General features: G+C 40.4%; 1 protein-coding gene across 3 annotated transcripts in view; it reads left to right on the forward strand.

The window, feature by feature from the left end:
* The window catches only part of DPF3 (double PHD fingers 3), a 154,715-nt gene that overhangs the window by 107,948 nt on the left and 25,973 nt on the right, over positions 1-20,794 (forward strand). For all 3 annotated transcript variants that reach the window (XR_008483011.1, XR_008483012.1, XM_054276185.1), the window contains 2 exons: positions 5,969-6,106; positions 17,918-18,046. Coding sequence is in view for 1 of the 3 variants with exons in the window: in XM_054276185.1 (XP_054132160.1) it covers positions 5,969-6,106; positions 17,918-18,046 (267 nt within the window). In the remaining 2 variants the exon portion in view is untranslated. The remainder of the gene's footprint in view (positions 1-5,968; positions 6,107-17,917; positions 18,047-20,794) is intronic.

Genomic DNA, 20,794 nt, shown 5'->3' on the forward strand with positions numbered 1-20,794 from the left:
ATTCTGGTTTAAAAGTTGCAATCAGTTGTAGCGCTTGAGTTCCATGATTCCAAATGTCTACTTCCTTTAGCCAGAGAAGTTAGTCTGTGCTAAATCTCTGCAAGCAATTAAGTTTCCTGCTGCCCCTCCTCACTTTTATGCTTTCACTCTTCTCAAGTTCCCATGGAGACATGGGACTATGTACATACTTCCACCTTTGTTTTCTGTTCCTTTGTCTACAGAAGAATTCCCTTGCTCACCTCTTAAAGAAATTATTTCTTTTCCTTTTACCAGTATGTCCTCATCTCCTTTTAGTTTTATTCCCATATAAACTCCTATTTTAGCATAGCAACTTATATCCTTTTTTTTTGTAGTCCTTCTGAGACTGAACTGTACATTCAGATCCATTCCTTGTGCAAAATGAGCATTGACTGAAACCTTCCTAGGATTTTTGATGGATTAGTGACTAACACAGCATTGTATGTACCCAGAGACACTGATCTTGTAGTATTTTGTAGAAGTTGATTCTTTCCTCAAGAACTTAAGGTTTCTCTAGTTATTTACCTACGTTCTCTCTGCTGAAATCCAAGACTAGCAGTCCTTGTACTGTTCTTGAGGGAAAATAACAATGTCTTCTATGTCTGCAAACAGTTACTGGGGCTTCTTTCAGCTGTGCTTTCTTCAGCTCTTCTACTAAGCTTGTTTCTTTCATGTGGAAAAACTCCAAAGTACTTTTTAAAGTGGTAGTGGCCAGAACGAAGTTAAATGTGCTGTTCTGAGGAAAGATGCATTTCTGAATATGAGTGGTTGATAGATTTACTTGTACTTACAATTGCTTTTACAAACTAGATTTAAGAAACTTGCTCTGTTATATATCCATGAGAGGCACAGAGATGGCTGACCTAACAGGTTATTCAGTAATCATCTCCTGGTATTATCCCTTCTGGTGTGAATCCCTAAATAGATAAGCAGTAAGATCTAGAATAAGATGCTTGTTCAGATGTACTCAACAAACAACTCTCCCACCATATCTGCTATTCTTGGCATCCTTTGAATACATTATTAGTAGAAAAGACAAGATTAGATAGGTAAGGACATTAAAAAAAAAATACTGACTAACATAGATGTTGAATAGAGCACATGGTAAAAGGGAAACAGAATTGACTCTGGCAGTTGAACATTTTCTGCTCATGAAGGATATTTGTTTTCTCCTTTGCTCTGGCTAGCAACCCATTTATTGAAATGTGCACAGCTGTATTGTTGAGCTGCACATGTTTTGGGGTTTGAACTGGGGTTCAGAGTTGCTGTGATCTTAATACAGCAGGTAGATTCTGGGACTTTTCCTCTGGGGACACTGAAACAAGGACTATTTACCTCCCTATTCTACCTGCAGAAAATTCCCTATGGAATGGGATGCTAAATAGCTGCTCTCATACTACAGGTGTACAGTGTGACTAAATTATAGTGTGTATAGTACTGAGCAAAGAGGGATGAATGTGAAGTCTTTGTATCAGTGGAGGTCAAAATGCATTGTTAATGTTTGAGACCTCTAAATGTTCCAGAGTTTGTACACAACTGTAACAGGAGAGAATATATTAACCAAACCAGTGCAAAACAAGGACAGGGGGATTTTTTTGTCTTTTTTTTTATTTTTGAGTGGAGTGAATGGTACGACAGGAAGATAACTTTGAGAAATGGCTGCCTGCCAGAAGTTAACTCAAGATTTAGTATTTGACATAGTACACCTGAGAACAAGGAACAGTAGGCAACAGAGAAAAGCAAAGAAAGACAATGAGGGGGACAAAATTCAGTGACCAAAAAAAAAAAAACAACCAAAAAAAACCCCAGCATGTACTCCTCCAGTTTCCTGTTTCCACTGGAAACATGGATTGTTTCCTTCTGTCTCATACTGGTGACAGATTGTGCAAAATGTATGTGGAGAGCTGGCTGGAACACAGCTCACAGGCTGCCAAGGACCAAATGTGTAACTATTTCAAAATGACAGCAACACAGCCATTAGATATTTGATGAGGAAATCTTTTAAGTCATGGGTTTCAAATCCCCTTTTTAACAGGGGAAGTATTTTATATTAATTTTAATCATTGAGAAATATAAACAGAGAGATAATTTGCTTATCCAAAGAATTGCAGGGTGCTCCAGTCCAGAACATAGAAGAGAGGTCTCTTTTGTGAAACACTCAATGCTTGCAATTATACTGTTCCCCCCCCCCCGCCCATAATGTAGTTGTGTAACATCTTAATATCAGTCTTCAAATTTGAAGGAAAGTAACATTTATCATAGGAGAATGTTTGGTGGCCTCATAAAAAAATCTCTCCCTCTTCCCAATTTGTGACATTTGGTCTGCACTGCTGAATTGCTGCTTACTTACCCAGCTTGTTCCTAAGGCAGCATTCACATCAGCTCATAGCAACAATATATCCTTTGAATGCAGAAGGATTTGGAGTGGGTTATGTTCTACAAACTCCCACTGTTTTTATTGAGCTTGGCCACCTAATTAAAGATCAAGTCAACTTCCCAGTGTTGAGATTCAGGATGAAATCTACCACATGCAAGGATGATGAGCCTATCCAGCAAGGGAAATTGAAGATAAAAAAGTCAAAGCTGCTGAAAGGAAGGCCACTGGACAAAGTTTATGAAAGGCACACTCTCACTTGCTATGTGTGAGCTGCATAGTGTTAAAAACTAATCAACAGCATGCATCTCAGACTGGGAGAACCAGTTCTCATTATGCTTTTGTCGGCTCTAAGAATGAGAAAGATGTGGTGTAAGCACTGGTGTGGATGCTGGAGCTCATGGATTCCAGTCCTGGTAATGAAAAAAGATCACTGTGTGGGCAACTCAGCCCCTCTGCAGTTCTCTTTTTTAAGAACTGAAATGAGAATAGTATTTCCCACTCAGGAATGTGGAGGAAGATTAATTAATGTTTGAAAAGCCAGTCTGCAGTGGGAAGAGTTATGTAAGAGCTAAGTGTTTATTAATGATCACCCTTTTATAGAAACTACTTCTTAGCACAATGATACAGTAGATTAATAAAATGTGCTCTTACCTGGAAAATAAGAGATTTGGGTGAATTCAGGAAGATTCAATCTGTTGAAGAATCCATGAAATTTTGATTTAGCTTCCATTCTAGCAAAGTCTCACTGCAGCCAGTTCTTTTGCCTGACTAATATCATGACCCTTTTCCCTCTGCAAAAGTCTGATTTGTTTGAGGAACATGAAATCTCTGCAGTTTCAATTCATGGCATTGCTTCGGACTCTTTTATGACACGAAGTGAATTTGAAAAAATGGAAAAATCTAGACACCAAGAACAAAGGCTGCTGGAACTGCAAATCTTTGGTCCTACAAAGGATCTGCTGAGACAATGTAAACCAAATTTATTTGCCTCAGTTCTGGGTATGAAGTCCTTCAAATCAATTTCTCACAAGGCATGTCAGAGATTGCTGTCACCCTTGAAGGCCACCTGTAAGTCCTCACAATGGAAAGGACTCAGCTGCAGAATTACTACTGACTCAGCTTATATTGATACTTGCTTTTTCCTGGTGAGCTGATACTTTTTTGCTGAAGAAGGACGAGTCTCCAGACCCATCTGATTTCCTACGTCATCCTTAACACCATAGCTAAAATCCCTGCAGGATCCTGTAAGGAATGGAGTAAACACCACCATTTTGGCACTTTCTGCAGGGAATGCAAGTCTCCTTTTGTTCACCTGATAGTGTCCTGGAAATAATTTGACAGAAGTCTTTGAGCATTATTGGTAATTCATAGCAATAGAATTATTTTTTTAACATTCTTCTTCAAGCACATAAAAGTAAGTGGGATAGACTAGGATACTTGATGAGCTGATCCAGCTCATCTAGCAGATGGTCAATCTGCTAGAAATGTAAATCTCTTTCTCCATTCTAAGTAAAGCTGCAACATTTATGTAATTAGAGGAGGTTACCATTATAAAAGAATTTAAGCAGTGAGCTCTTTCTGGGTTGATGATTACTTAAGTGTTATGCTTTTCTACTATTCCAAATATGGGGAAAGTCACACAGAACTGCTGATATCTTGTTGTTTTGACTCTTGTTCAGCATCTGTTCCACTGCTTGTCCTTTGCCCTGCAGGACCACAGAGAAGGAGAAGTAGTTTCCCTCTCCAGAATGCACTGGAAGAAAACAAGGATGGTACTAGAAGAGGGAGTCTGAACTGATGTTTTGTGGAGAGCATGCATCTAACAACAGTCTAGTTCTTCAAAATGTCTGGCAATTGTGTTAGGTTTACATATGAAAAATGAAGGCAGATGCTTCAAAGAATGGATGTGCATATCTATATGAGTATTTCAGTTCTCTCAATATTCCCTCTTCCCTCCTGCAGTAGGTCTCATTTCTAAATCAAGGCCATTCAAAGACTTAAAAAAATCTGTGACTGAGGACAGGACATATTGAACTTCCAAGAAACTTCTGTCTTGTTATGATGATTCTGTGATCATCACCTTGCACGATGAAGATAACTGGGAAAAAGTATCTAATATTCCAGATCACTCATATGTATCATGAGCTTGTTTTACATGTTTCTAATAAAGAAAAGCATTTTCCTTGAGGGAGCTTGTAAATCAGAAGAGATTAAGAATGAAATATATTATTGTAATAAGCTTTTATTTACAGTTTTTTATAATCTGTTCCAAAAGGCGGAACATCAGTTAGTGTTTTCTGAGTAGTAGCAGAAAGGAATAAAATTTTAAATTTTATGTATATGTAAATGAATAAATGGGATATGGGTGGTTGTTTGTTTGGGATTTTTTTATTTTTTAAAAATTTATTTGTGGAGTCTTTGACATTCCCAGACTCAGGTGTCTGGAGAATGGAAAGCAAGTATCTATATATCTTGCAGGATACATATTGGGGCCAACTTAAGCTTTTAGGAGTGGATGGTCACAATGCAGGACAGACTGCTGGACATGACATTTATTCCTGTGTGAAATCCTTGAGGTTAATTAAGGTGACTGAAAATGTCTCTGGGAGGAAAAAATTGCAAGAAAGGCACTAAACTTTTTGTCTTTGTTTTCTAGTCTTTTAAAATGGCAATATTTGTATTTGGTAGACAAATAGCTGTATAAAAGAAAATAAACATTAAAAAATGCTTTGAAGATGAAAAGTGATAAATTTTTGAGACGATAACATGAATTAAAAACTTTATAGAAAATCAATTCATAAAACTTTATAGAAAATCAATTCATATCTAATGAATCTTATGATGTTGCCTGCCCTTGCTAAGCTCCCTGTGAAAGTATAGACCTTTCATCACCCCAAGCTGTTTGATTCTGTCCTTAATATCTGTTGACTTAATCCTAAAATAAATGAAAGTTCAGAAGCAGTATTCTCTATCATATATTGCATTGTTCATTGGAGTTTACCTGGGCAAATAAGTATCACTACCACATGTTTTTTTAGCAAGAATCTGTGGATGATTTCCATCTCCTTATCTTAACTGGGAATCTGTGAATAAAGCTATTTATTAACCTCTTAGAGAAAGCCTTTAAAAATCACAGCTGTTTCCTTTTTTCAGAGATCAGTAATGAAGAAAATAATGTCGTTTCTTCTCAGTCTTGTTCCCATTGCTGTGCATTATGCAGCACCACCACTGGAACTGGCATTTCATTTAATTTTATGTGCAGTCTTGTTAGTAATCTTAGCAGAGAGGATTAGGGCTCTGTGATCTGCAGGGACCGAATGCATTTGCCTAGCCTGTGAGAAGGACCGCTGGCAGCATGGTGGGAAGAAAGCTTGTTTGGAGACCTGCAGTTGCAGGGCTGCCTCTGTCACCTTTCACCAGTGCCAGCTGGAAGGGTTTTGGGCAGGTGCATGGAGTGCATGGTGCTGTTCTCAGGGGAAAGGGAGCATTATTTGAGAGGATGCTGCTGTGCTTGTAGATCACACTGATGTTTCCATTCTCTCTTCCCCTCCCTCATGTCTCCTTTCCATGCAGTCTGTGGCAAGCGTTACAAGAACAGGCCAGGGCTGAGCTACCACTATGCTCACACCCACCTCGCCAGTGAAGAGGGTGATGAAGCCCGTGAGCAGGAGACCCGCTCTTCCCCTGTCCACCGAAATGAAAACCACAAACGTGAGTAGGATCTTCCCTTTGCCTTTGAGATCCTTTTCAGGGGTGTTATCTCCACCCTGTCTTTGCCTTGGGGAGGCTGATGTTATTGCCTAGCTGAGTTGTGAGTGATTGGGACGTGGATGCTTGGAGCTAATCAGCCACAGCTCACACGGGTGCTGGCTCAGCTAGTCAGGAATTCATTTCAAACCCAGCATTATCTCTGCAGCAAGTCACTTTTCCATTACTGCTCCTGTGGGGAGGAGGTGGCAAGGAGAGGGGGGAAAAGAAGAGATGGCCGAGCTGCCCATCATCAAGCAGCTTCCCAGAGGTTCTTAGTAAGGATGCTGAAGAAATACACATCCAGTCATTCCAGGGGACTGCCTTTGTTTTGCCTTTAAATAAGAGATATTTGTCAATGTCTCAGTTTTTCAGTACGAAAATAACCACCTTTCTCCCTTATACCTTCACCTGCTGCATAAACAGCTTACCCTCCACTTTGCCAAAAGCTGCTCCTTAGTTATGGTTTGATAAAAGCTATGAAAACACATCAGAACTGGTCTGCAAGGAGAGCAGGAATGTGAAAGGAGAATGTGCCTCAATTTCCCACACTGGTACGATGCTGAAAGAGATCTAAGTGGTCCAAATCTTTCTGTGATGAGTCACATATGCTCAGTGTGAGCATAAGGTCTATGACCCTGTTTGACTGTCCCTTCTGTTCTCCTTAGGCACAGAACAGGAAGTCAAGGATGCTGTGTTCTATTACTGATTTTTCAAGTCTCTAATCCCCTGTTTCTCAGTTTTACATACTATGTGATGTTTGCTGTGACCTTGAGATTTGTGTAGATAGCTTTGTTCACTTTCAAAAAGTTCTTTTGGATCAGCATATGTTCTGTGTTATTTTCGTTCAAAGTAATAAAGCAATAAAATGCTGATAGGGAAAAATATGCAGGGAAACACTTTCTAATACCTTAAGAACTGCAAGAAATATGGAAGTAGGAAAACATTTTTTTTCTAAGTGGCATAATTGATAATTGTCCCCAGGGAAGTGTGGGAGGGGGCTTCCTTCCTCCAAAGCATCTGCTACTAGCCACTGTCTGAGCTTGAAGGACTGTTTAGTGTGATCCCATTTGGCAAGCTCTATGTTTCTGTCACTTTTATGCTCTACCTTTTAGTTATTCACATGTTTGGTAGATTCACAGTAAAAGTAATTTTGACTCCTCCAGCTGTTGATAAACTTGAGCTGTCAGTGCACTAAGAGTGACTGCTTGGGCAGGCAAGAGAATGTCAGTGTTCACCCAGTAGCTTTTGTTTACTTAACATTTACATCCGTTTTGGGAGTATTTTTCGTTCGTTGGTTGTTTTTTTCCTGTGCCTGGAGTAGTCAGTAATAGTTACATACCTGAGAGGAATATTGCAAATCTGTACTGAATTAATTGATAATGGTCTTGGAATAGATGCCCAAAAAAAGAAAGGTAGTGTCCTACACCCTGAATTCAGCTTGACATAGGTGCCAAGGGGTCTCAGTCCTTGTGTCTGGTGTTTAGGAAATGATAGAAGTTAACAAGAAGAGCTAGAAGAGCTATGGTAAGGTTAGAGGAGCAGCTGACTTTGGCCCATGATAAAAAAGGTGCATTCTACACTGTGGGAAAGAGTAGCATGAGAGCTGCTCGGGCTTGTGTTCCCCCAGAGCATGTGGCAAAGGGAAGCTGCTGATGCACAGATCCACAAGCAGGCAGAAATTTAGAACCATTGGGATAAACCTCTCTGATGCCCAGATTCCTGAGTGGAAAGAATAACCAGCCAGGAGCCAGTGAGCTATGGGCAACAGCCATGCAAATGTGCAAATCAGCCTTGGGGAAAGTCCCAGATGCTGGAAGGTAACTGTCCCAAATGGCTGAGCTGTCACAGTGGCTGCTTGTTCCCTTTTTGCCTGTTTGTTTGTTTAGAGCCTTGAGCTCAGATCTTGCATCTTTGCTCTTCCACTTGGCAATATTTAATTTATGCTGCCATTTATCTTCCATGTGAATGCTAATTGTCCACATTGCTAATGTGCAGTCATTAAATGGTCCCTTTGTACAGGGGGATGGTGGGGAGCCAGAGCATCAGATCCTTCCTCTCCCCTAAGAACTGCTAGGCATGTGTTATGAATTAGATTTGACAGGTCTGCGGCATCGTAGGTCTCGAGCTTCAAGAGTCCTCTCTGCATGGGCTTGGGGGGTGAGGTAGGGGGAGGGAGGGAAGGCAGGGGGATGTTAATCCAAACAGCTAATCCACAACCCACTGAGCAGGAGGACCAGAGATATGGTGTAGAGTAGGATCTGGTAATTTGCTGAGCAGTGTGTCAGAGATACAAGCAGCCAGATTTAGAAGAGGCAGGGCAAATCAATGCGGCCCTTTGGAATTCGTTGTGCCCTGGGAGGTGAGCACCAGGTCAGTAAAGTTCAGGAGGGTGGCTGCAGCATGAACTTCCTTCCTCTGTACCCTCGTCTCCTCTACAGCTTCCACTCCTTGCAGAACCTGCAGTAACAGCAGCCTTGGTGATGCAGGAGGGAGCAAGGCTTCTTCAGGATTCAACTGTTGGTGCCCTAACTGCTGCCAGATCAAGACCTGAAAGCCTCTTGTCTTTCTGCATATTCAGTCCCCTCTATTTCATACACAGACAAATTTGAGGAGGTCAGAAAATTATCCAGAGATTGGAAAAGAGATGTAGATAGGAGGAACCTACCTAAAACTGAGACCCATTGAATAGGTGAGCATCAAAGAACTGGGACTGGCCCAAGTCCCACGTCTCACCTCCTTGGCACATCTCACTGTCCTCGACTGTGTAGAAGGTTTGTCTGTTTACATCTCTTTACATCCCTGTCTCCTTCTGTTCTTTCTCACATATAGATTACCTGTTGCAACATGAAAGATAGTTCAACAGTCAACACCTTAGCCTGTGATTTGTTTGAGCTTTAGTGGCTTGCTTTTTATGCTTTATCTAGCCCTTTGACAGAAATAAACAGCCCTTCCTCGGTGTCTAGTCTTGCCTCTGCCTATACAAACATTTATTTCTGACCTACTCTCTGATTTTGTTACCTGAGTATTGAACTGTGAAAAGGAAATTATAGAAAACCCTTTAAAAAGTCAACCCCCCATTTCCTCAACTCCACTGAAAAAATAAATGATTCCACACCATTTTCAGACTTTTCCTCTGCTGGCTTTTCCTCTACATGTTGGCACCGAGACCGTGAGATTTGTGAGCCCAGGGTGCATCCAAGCCTGCCACAAAACACCTGCTGTTTTATTCCATCTCTCTCCATGGGTACAGGCCAGCTCTGGGGGCAGCTGGTGCTCACAAATTTTGAGGCACTTCTGATATAGGAATTACATTAGACTTCTATCTATTGAAATGTCTCTGTGAATGAGTGTACTAGTATAAATGCTCTTTCTTAATTCCTGGGAGAATAGGATAGTGTGTCTACATGGAGAAAAACTTCCTCTCCTTTAAAGGAGAAGAGTTCTCAGTGGTATTTTGCTGTGTGAAATGTTGATTGCAGGCGGCTGTGCAGGAGCAGCAACTGAACAGCATCTTATGCCCACAAGCACTCTGGCCAATGACAGTCCTAAATGAAGTACATTGTGCTGAGTGCAGGTTGATCCATTGTGCAATACATGTAGTTAAGGAAAATGCATTCCTGTGCCCTCCTGCCCCTCTGCTAGCTTAAGCATCTGCCCTGCAAAACCACCTGTGTACACTATTTCATGGCATCAGCCTGTTGTGCCCAGTTCCATCACAGATTTTATTATGTGGATAAATCTCTACTGGAGAGACCAGCCAAAGTTGTTTGTGTACTCTAAGCATAATTGGATACCCAGTCTCCAGAGATAAAAAATTAATGTGCTAACCTCAATGTGCCTCCAAGCTGTCCTCCAGCTCCCCCACACAGTCATCTTTGAAACATTTTTATTTCCATCCAGGCAGGGGGCTGGCCATGAATAAATGAGGAGAGTCAGCCCCTCAGTTGGAGACAAGCTGTTTGTTCCTCTCCACAAGCAGCATCAATTTGAAAAGCTACATCAGGCCTACTTTTCCCTGCCTCAGTGATGATCCTTGCTGTGGCCATGGTGGGAGCTACTTCTGAATGGAAGGATGCATCAATGCCCACCTTGCAACAAGATACCCTGCAGCAGGTGCTTTTCAGTGAAAATATGTACATTACCTTGAGTTAACTTCTTAGTCATTTAATCTGTTTGGGTTTTTTCTCTTTTCAGAGTTTGTTTTCATAAGGAAAAACACTCAAAATGCTAAAAGAAACAGTAATGATTGGAGTGTTTGAACTGTGTAAAGATTTCCCTTAAATCCTTTTTGCAGCTGTAAATCACTGAGACTTTTGTGAGGGTATTTTGCAATGCTGAGTTAAAAAGCAGATCAGCTGTTTAGAGTTATGGCATAGTGGAAAATCCCAAAATCATCTCCTATGTTGACGGAGAGCTAATCTGCAACCCACTTTTTTGTTTGTTTATTTGTTTTGATTGGAGTAATGGGGTGGTTGTTTTGTTAATTTGGTGTTTCTTTTCTATACTGCCTGGACAAGGACTAAAATGTTGCTGTTGATGTGCAACTGTCATTGAAGAGAAGCACCGAGTGCTTCTCAGTAGTTTGTGGGAAAATATTTCCAACCTGACTAATTGGTTTTTGGAACACATGTGTTGCTTCAACAGCACATCAGCTCTCGATTTAGGATTAATGTATTTGTAAAAATACATCATTAATGTATTTGTAGGGTTTTTTTCCTTTTTCTATCTCCCCGCTTTTTCTGCTTTATTTTTTTCCTTCTCCATGTAGAATTCGAACCAAGTAAAATCCAAATGCTTTGACTGAATTTGAACTGAATAGGTGCTCTCTGCCTTCTCACACTCCTCCAGTGGGTAATTTCCAGATAAAAGCCTACAAGATGTTGCAGGGACCTAATTCACGGCACTGGCCATTCTCACCTGAATACTGAGGGATGCTGCCAGATGGGGCTGTATATTGGGCATTATAATACCTTCTTGAGGTGGGATATATTATTCCCTTAGGGAAGTGTGCTTCAGTGGCCAGGCACCAAGTCTCTACAGAGGCACCCCTTAAAGTCAGGAAATCTGTATGTTAAGATGTCAGACTCTTTTGTCTGCCTACTCTATATCTCCTACTCTAGTGCTCATGAGGCACTAGACAATTACAAAGTTTTACTCCTAGCAGTGGGTTTTTGGCTGATGCTTTAGGAGTTCCTGCAGAAGATTCTATAAGGTCAGTGCACAGAAATTCTATTAGATGCTGCCTTAAGGTGGAGGAACACTGATTCTCTAAAACTACTGAATCCAATCAGTTGATGCTATATTTTCCTAGCTGTACCTTCCAGCTACCTAGCTCACCTTCCACCTTTTTCATTAGCTGTTCAACTTAAGGGCCACACTGATTCCTGTAAAAGAGATGATCAAATGATCTTCCTTTCCCCACACTTAGAGGCTTCCTCTGACTTTTACAGATGTACCTCCTTTTCCTAGCACTTCTTGTAGTGCTCCTTGGCTGCACTTCTTTGTGAGCAGGGGCTGTAGGAAAGGCAAACATTTCAGAGTTGCTAAAAGTTGTGCAAAAGCAACAGCTTCTTCTATCTCCACACTACTAGCTAACTCAAAAAAGGAGATAAAATCCAGTTACTAGAGAGACCTGGCAATACTTTGGGTGGGTGGTTTGCAGCACCTCTCAGTAGCATATCCTGCTTTTCTGGCTGCCAGCAAAAGGGCATGCCCATCCCATGTGGGGGAGTGCAGTGTGGGGAGCCAGAGCTGGTGGAGGCCATGGGGCCGTGCAGGATGATTAGCACAACTCTGGGAACAGAACACCAGCCATTTCCCAGCGTTACACCCAAGTTCCAAGTATGTTTGGTAGAAAAACAGCACCACATCGACACAGGTGTGCCGCCTCCAGCCTGCTGCAGGGCCCTGTATCAAGTGCCCCAACACTTCCCAGTTTTGGGCCAGCCAACATGCTTATCTCTGGTGCTAACAACAGAGTAAGTGACTGGCAATTTCCTCTCATTCAGCTTGATTTACACTTCTTCCTGAGAAACGGCAATGAAAAGCCCATGCACTTAATTCACGGTGAGGAGTCCGCAGAAATAGCTGCGCACATCCCTGCCTGGCTGCATCCGTGTGAGAGAGCAAGAGCCTGGGGCACCCTTGAGCTGTGCATGGCCTGCTCCTCACCACAGCAGCAGCTGTGTTCTTTCTTTGTTGCTCCCCAGGCAGGGTCTAGCCTTGAGCACAGAAGCAGCTCCCTGGTCTGCCTCTCTGCCCACCATTGCTCGCTGTACCCAGGAATGACAGCGACAGAAGGGGCTGCATGCCCAGCCAGCCATCTCCCTCCTCTTCCATCAAAGAAAGCCACAGTCCAGGCACTGCTTTTATGTTGCCTTCTCCTTAAAGCCATGTTTTCATTTAATCATCACAGTGTAATTTCTCTCGTGAGCCTGCCTGGCCTGCACTGAGCCGTTATGGGCAGCAAGCGGAGGGGCCGCGCTGCGATTCCTTCCACTGGAGAGCAGAGGCAGGCGGGCGGCAGGGCCAGCGCAGCCAGCCGGGCCCGCGGTCACCATGGAGACGGGCCAGGCCTGCCCGGGAGGAGCGCTGGCAGCCGGGGGGGCGAGGACAGGCACATGGAGACATGGCTTGGGATTATCTGACACCGAGCCTCCAAGGGGCCTGACCACTGCGAGCGCAGGCTCTTGGCCGGCGTTCTCCTGCTCAGGCAGGCAGACACTGGACTTGCCCTTTGCCAGGGAGAAAAAGGGAGGAGCTGGAAAGGAAAACTGGCCCCATCTCAGACAAAGAGTCTTGTAAATGAAACAAAAAATCCCAACAAACAAAACACCAACAAAAAAAGTAAGTCCACCCCTTTTCCTCCATCATGAAGTGCACTGGCTTGACTCAGGCCTAAATGCAGGGTCCTGCGGTCTCTATTGTGTTCTGAAGATTCTTGTTGCAAACAGAGTAAATGGCCTGATTCAAAGCCCTTTGAATTGAATTGAAAACCTCCAGTGTGCTTTATTGGTTTTGGATCAAATCCAGAAGAAACAGGTAAGAGCTGGACAAAGTGTGCTAGGAAAAATCCCTTAGTGAATGCATGTATCTCTGACTGTAGCCAATTCTCGGGAATCATTGAAATAAATGATGCACATTGAAATAAATGATCCACACCCCAGCAGCAAGGCATGCACTCCATGCATTCTCTATTGCCTTCCCAGCAATGTGGGTATGACAAAAAACAGGGATAAAATGCTGCCAAACCTAGATGTGTATCTTAAATTATGGTTCAGTGTTGTGCTGTATTACCTACAGGCTGAAAAAATATATGTGACAGTGATTTTTTTATCCAGGAGCAGAAAACTAGTATTTCTTTTAAGCACTTGTTCCACCTCACAAGTTTTTGAAGATTGTGATCCAAATCATCAAAATAATTTCACACAGAAATCATAAAAATGCATAGATATAAGGTTCTATTTATTTGGGGGTTTGTCTGTATATATTTAAGGGTCACATTTTGAAGAAAAATGATTTTAAATGATTTAAAATATCTGTACTCTGAATTTTCGATTTAAAAAACAGAGACAAGGTTTCCTTCTTCTGAACTTGCCTTCCATCAAAGAAATTTTTTGCAGCCCTGAGAAGTAGAAAACTTCTAATCTCTAAAAAGAGATTTTTATTGAGTCATGTGGCTCCAGGACATGATGTAGAAAAGTCCTCATTTCTTGATTTTATTTCATTATAAGCAGCTTGGTTTTATTATTAAACTGAAACTATGTGGAAGATAACTTACAGGGTTTTTTTGGTTGCTTGGGAGGGGCGAAGGGAAGTTAGAATTCTCTTTAGAGCCTCTGCTTTCAAAATCAAGAATGCACATAAGGTATTTTATATATTTAAACTCAGTCAACTTGTTTAGTTTTCAGGTTTTGTCTACAGAACAAAGTTACTCTGTGATATACTACATGATTTATGTAATTTAATGAACTTTTCTAAAAGACTACTGTGAATGATGATACCATATTTTAAGTAGTTCTTTATTCTGCTCAGCATGTTATAGCTTGAAATTGACTTGATTAGGCTGAGAAGAAAAAAAAAGTTTGAGAGTAAATGCATACCAAATTTATTTGGAAATACTGACTTTGTTTTCACTCTGCATCCTGTCTTCACGTGAATCATCGTTCAGGTTCAGGGAAAGTACTATTTGAACTGTACAGATCTTTCCATGTCTCTCCTTATTCAATTTTTTAAGTTTTAAAGTATTTTTAAAAAATTTTATACACAATTTTAGGGGAGATGTAAATGAGGACATCTACATTCAGGTTTCATCAAAAGATGAAGACATTCATCTTTTGATGAAACCTGAAAACAACCCTAAGTTGAAATGGCAAGAGGCACTGATTTAAGTACACCTCCTATAAGCAAACTTTAACTCCGGCAATACTCAAAGCTTCTCAGAGCTTTTGATCTGTTTTTGCAGTTTGCAATGTAAAAGAAAATCAGAGGAGTTTTGAGTAAGATCGGACAAGGCCATGGCTGGTTTTCAAGCCATTGCTTTAAAACAGTTTCTAACTATGGGTGAGTTGTTGTTTTTTTTTTTTTTAACCAAATCCTTGGAGGCAGTCACCTGATCTAAATGAGTCAACTCTCTGCTAGAGAGTTATTTCTTGCTAGTTGAGCTATTTTGCTTAAACTTGCACCTTCTATTTGTTGATCACCTTAGGCAAAAAGTGAATACCTAGTTAATTACTATGTCTCAGATGAAAAGCAGCAACATTACCCCGACGGAAATTGTTTTTTCTTGTTTTAAAATCCATAGTTTTATTGATTTAGGGGTGAGATTAGGGTTGGGCTTTTCCTGCATGATACCCTGTTCGTGAAGATTACATGTTAAATCTTGCCATTTTTCCTTTTTTTTCTTATTCCTTCATCATTTGTTAATGACAGTAAAATAGAACTAGAAACTGTGAGGATATATGCAAAAAAAGTTCCTTTTAAAGTAAGAACTCTGCCATCTGAAAATCTCTTTATTCTCAAACCTTCTGTGATTTAGCCTGTGACTTAATTCACTGTATGGTACTGATCAAGAAAATAAGCTGTCAGGTTTGGTTCTTGTTTTTGCACATGTTAGAAAAAAAAAATTGAAGAGAATAACATTACCTGGGTTGTTTGGCTTTAGAGATACATCATTTAAGATATCATTAATGTAACTTTGAGAACTTCTCATCTGTCTATGACTTTTTAGGCCTGATATCTCTATCACTCTCTACTGAGCCAGCTTAATAAGTGAGCACACAGACACTCAGATTAAAAATTAAATAAATTGGAAAAAAACAAGGAAGAAAAGAAAGGGGGAAACAAGGAAAAGAAAGAGAAAAAAGAATAAGAGAAGAGCAATCAAACCTGAAGTTTATTCCCTTTCCAGTGGTCCGGGAGAATCCCTTCAGCTTTATCATACTCAGCAAATACCCTCCATCTCTCTCACACAATGCAGATGAATTGAGCGGTGTAGGTATTTTTGAGTCCCCCTGTCCCATTTCCAGTTTGACAGTCAGCGGATCTTACGGTCACAATTGGTGTGTAAATAAATTTAAGTCACTATATACAGTGTTAATTACACCACTGTGAACAGTGGTAGAAGTGGAGCTCTTTCCTAGGTCTGCTGGCTGGCACCCTGACTGCTTGTGGCCTTGCCACAGGATTTTTGTGTGTTTGAGTATACGCCAGTTTACCACTCTACCTCCAAGTCTTTCAGCTTTAAAATGCAATGCAACCTTACCACGAGACTTAATTAGGGTCCAGAACACTTTGGTTAGATTCAATGGCAAAAGAGGCTTTTGATCTCACTGAAGGTTAATAATAGGATCTTCATATCTGTAAGGCACTTTAAGAAACTTGGATGAAAGGTGAAATAATTTAATAAGGGACAACAACAAAAAAAGTCACTGGATTCTGAGCCTGCTGAGTTTGCACTGCACATGGACTGTCTGTAGATGCAGAATAATATAAAGAGGTAATTACTTAACTTTTTCAAAATGGAGCTACAGTGGGAAATGTAAATGCTAGGGAGGTCTGTTTTTTATACACAAAATATGTAGCAGCAACAACTTTATGATCATTTTGTTACAGCTCTTAAAATGAGCCGGTGTGCTAGACTTCCACCTGGTTCCTGTTCTTTTTGTGCTTATCTTGCATATATTAAATGCCTTCCTGGAACAGACGAAATGCTAATCTAACACTGGAAGCTTCTCTCTTTTTTTGAGGAAGTTGGGAATTGGTCAAGCAGGATCATTTTAGAGCAAAGTCCATTGTTTAGTAAATACTGTCAGGATCTCCATGACCACACAGGAAGATAGTGATGTATTTGCAGCCTTATAGGTTAATTTTCTTCTTAATTTCACCTTACCTGGAATCTTTTAGTTACCAATCTCCAAAAGTTCAGGTGATCAACATCTGGAAATAAATGAATAACTAGATGCACCCAAACCAGAAAAGCAGATTGAACTTGGAGGAAATTTTAATTTTAAGTGTATGTCTTGGACTGCTACCAGAAGCCCTTTAGAATGTCATTGTTCTTTGGGGGAAATTTGAATGTGGACAAAAAGTCCATTAATAAAGGCTGTCAGAACATCTGTTAAAAATCTGCAAGTTACAAAATATGCATTAAAAACATAATTAAATAAAGATGGTGCAGTTTAAAGTTCTTCATTTTCTCATTTGTAAAGTTCATGCAGTAGGCTTAGGCCAGGTATACCTACTGGCATATAGCTGGAATTTTTATGTTAAAAGGAACAAAGACAAACAGCAACCATTACCTCCACTCCCTTCCCCAGTTCATAGAGTGTACAGGAAGATGTTTTCCTTTTCTGGAGAGCAGAGGAGGGAAATGGCTGAAAAAAAGGACATTGCTGTTCTGCTCAACTAAGAGGAATGCAGAAGACCTCTGCCCTTCTCTTCTTCCAAAGGGATCTGCATCCTCCTTTACTTAAGATCAGTGTGTGTCTGATCCTTTCCAAGTATTCCTAGCTGGAAAATAATAATATAGTCTTGCTCCTTTTCTCTTGGCTGAAAAAGTCTTTAACTCTTCTGGTTGGGATGTCTGCCCAGGCTCACTCTGCACCTGTGCTTGGTGCTAGTGTTGGACCCTTCTTGCTCATCCAAGGGAACATAACTGCTACAGGGGTCTTAAGTCTTGGGTGAAACATCCCCAAATGGCTTTACCTGTGAATATTCAAGAGCTTTTGAACCAACCTTCTGGCTAAAGACACTCTGCTACTTAGAGATGCAGGCCCCTAAGAAGCTACTTGAAATAAAACCAGTAAGGGTACTTATCCCCCCATCTTCCCACTGTTGATTTTTAAGTTTTGGAGACTGTATTTTTCCTTTTTGAATTTGTATTTTGTGGGATTATGATGATGACAGCTGCCTGAAAAACCAAATTTGGCTTACTGACAACATAGGTCTTATCCTGCCTTAGGGATTGCCTCTATACCTGTATGTTACAAGTCCCTGAACTGTAAAGGCATATCTGGAAGCATGTCCTTGAGAAGGAGCAGCCTGGCTGGGATTATAAAGGAAATAGTAAAGGGCATTTCAGGCAAAATAGAGACAACCCAGGGTGTACTTAGAATGGAGGTGGTTTATGCAGTTCACTTTTTGTTCTGATTGACAATGTTTTGGGAAGACTGTGGCCTGCAAACTCACTGTGCTAACACCATATCAAGGATGAGGGGCAAATGGTCCAAGTGAATGCTCTTGTAGTAAATCTGATTTCTAACCCAACTACAGCCCAGAAAGGACCAGATGGGGTCATCATTCCCAATAACTACTGTGACTTCTGCCTCGGAGGCTCCAATATGAACAAAAAAAGTGGCCGGCCTGAGGAACTTGTATCATGCTCAGACTGTGGGCGCTCTGGTAGGTGACTCCTTCTTGCATCTTTTTTGTACAAAGGTTTTTGTGATTTGGTTTTTGCACCTTCTGAAGGTTTTGAAGAAAGGCATCATATTTGGGAAGGGATTGAAGATGGAATCTTACCTCTTCTCTGTGTTTGTGGGAAAGGATGGCTGAAAAAATTTTATATTATAAACCCCATTATTGGATTCACATATTTAAGCTAATGGGGTCTTATGAAATAATGAAGTTTTAATTTATTATTGGCTTTTGGGAACATTGGTACATGTACTAGTTGTTCTTCACATGGAAGGAGAAAATCCTATGACAATTTTACAGAATGGTCTCTGTCTTTAAATGCTGCAATTACAACTACAAATTACTTACAAGATTTATGAAAGTTGCATGACAAGCATTCCCATTGATTACACATTTCATGCATTTCTTCATCCAAAAAAGAAAGAGGGAGAAAATTACAGGGTAGGTATGGGGCTAGCTGTCAAGAATTATCCTCTTATGACTATCATTAGTTTTGTTTAAAGAGTTTTTTATTTCTCCCTTCCCTTCTCTCTTTTTAAATGTAGGCAATTGTGTCTTTCCCAATTTGAGTTGTCTTTATTTCTGGGCTGTTGTTTTCTTCCCTCCTTTCTTAGTTTTTTTATTTTATTTTCTTTCTCTTTTTTTTTTTTTTTTGGACAATATTATACCAGCTGAGCAGTTATTTATAGCTCACATAGGAAGTAGTGGTGGTGGTAGAGGGAATTGGGAGACCCTAAACAACTGCATATTCCAGCATTGGTCCAAGTTTCCACTTGTGATATTTTTGTTTTGTGATACTAGTGGTAATAAGATGGTGATATAGAAATCTGAAAACCAAGGAGGCCTTGAAACTCAGTATGAATGCTGCTCCTTCTGTACTGTAGTCACTGAAAGATGTCTGTTGCTTCATGGCTGAAATGTGATGTGGAATGTTCTCATGCCAAGGAAATGGCCTTTTTATGCTCCTGCTGAAATTCATAGTAAGCCTATTACCACATTCAATGGGAGAACGATTAGACTCTCACTGAAATTGCCTTCTGCAGCTGTTGTGACCTCTGAAGACATTCTGAAATTACACTGGTCACCAGACAATCAATGGCAACCCCTTTGGTTTTCTCCAGGGGCATCCTTACGAATGCTGTGCAGTCAGAGACATGGACCTTTTAGTGTACACGTGATTGCTTCTACTAACTGAAGGGGAAAGTCCATGGGGTCTGTGGTGCCATCTTGGAAGATTACTGCCCTTTGCCTTGATTGTTATATTTCAATGTAACTAATTTCAGCATCCTGATATGGCACAATGAGATGGAGCCATATTTTATTGCTACTTAAACATTGTTATGGTGGTTATATCAGAATACAATACATTAATTCCCTTGATTCCTTAGTGTGATAGAACAAGTAGATCAGCCTGTAGCCTAAACTGTGCCAAATCAGTTCCATTAAATGCTATCCTTGTACAAATTCTGACCCACTTGGGTCATTCATAGGGTCTGCAATGCTGTGACTGATGTGTGATGAAAGTGATTAAGGTATAACCACACACTAATCTCTAAACTAAAACAATGAAACCTCTTTGGTGGCTGCCATCTTTCTCTTTTATAATAAAGGAGAATATTTTCATTACACTGAAAGAGAGGTCATGGAAATTATATTGCTTCTTCTGTTCACAAAGTCAGTAAAATCACATTTCTACAATATGGTTTATCTGCCAATTATTTTGTTATATCCATTTTCTTTTTTGTGAACAAGACTTACTTCTTTCTGTTTCAAGCAATGCAGTGTACTTTTTATCCGGCTGATTCCTGTAGCTGGAGCAGGGACCCAACAGTTGGTTGCCTAAGTACATGCTACCGTTTGTGAATAACAAAATAGCTGTTCCCTAAAATCTCACACTTGAATTTTGTTGGGGCACAAGAGATATCTTTTTCTCTACCATCCCTAAAGAAGGAATTTGAAGGTCATACTATTAATCACATAAAAAGTTTGTCTGAGAGAGAAAACAAACCTCAATTTCACAGATTTCAGCATTTGACTTCTCTTTTTAGGAGTCTTCTTATGGTTGTTGTTGCCATTATTGGTATTGTGTGGAGAATTTCCTGTTCCATCTTGAAAGTTGGATTGACTCACACAAATTTGAACTTTCCAGTGTTTCCCAAGATGGGATACTTCTCAGTTGTTTTAGTTGTTGAACTGTATATATTAGTTTTGGGGTTTTTTGAAGGACGTACCATGACATTTGTATTAAAGTATTGGTTTAGGTTACTTTCACTTAGTCTTCAAAATGTATTTAATTTTGTCTACAGAGGAGGTTCTTTAGGATCAGGTGAAGAATGGGGATAAAAAGTAGTCCTGAGGTTGATGAGGTATCTAGTGGTTTACATCTCCGTAGCAGAACATTTGTGACTGTTGATGCCGTTGTGCTTAGATCTAACAGTGTCTCATTACTTACATGGTCTAAAAATATTTTAAAATTGATCTAAGTAATCATGAGGAAATATTTTACTGTCTTTTGAAGAGAGGAAACCATGATTAACCCTTTCGCTGCTGTAGCTATGGGCACCTGTGGTGTTTGTAGATTTTTTCTTGGAAAGAGAAACTGATCCTTTGTTATTTTTCTTACTGCAGTTCTACCTATGCTATGTTGTTGGGGTGCACGGGCACATACAAGCACACACCTATGAGCTTGATAGTCTGACTTGCTTAATGATAATGAAAATGATGAAAAAAATG

Source organism: Melozone crissalis, unplaced genomic scaffold, assembly GCF_028551555.1.
Source record: "Melozone crissalis strain CALT ecotype California unplaced genomic scaffold, PUWL_Pcris_2 ptg000018l_1, whole genome shotgun sequence".
Taxonomy (NCBI): Eukaryota; Metazoa; Chordata; class Aves; order Passeriformes; family Passerellidae; genus Melozone; species Melozone crissalis.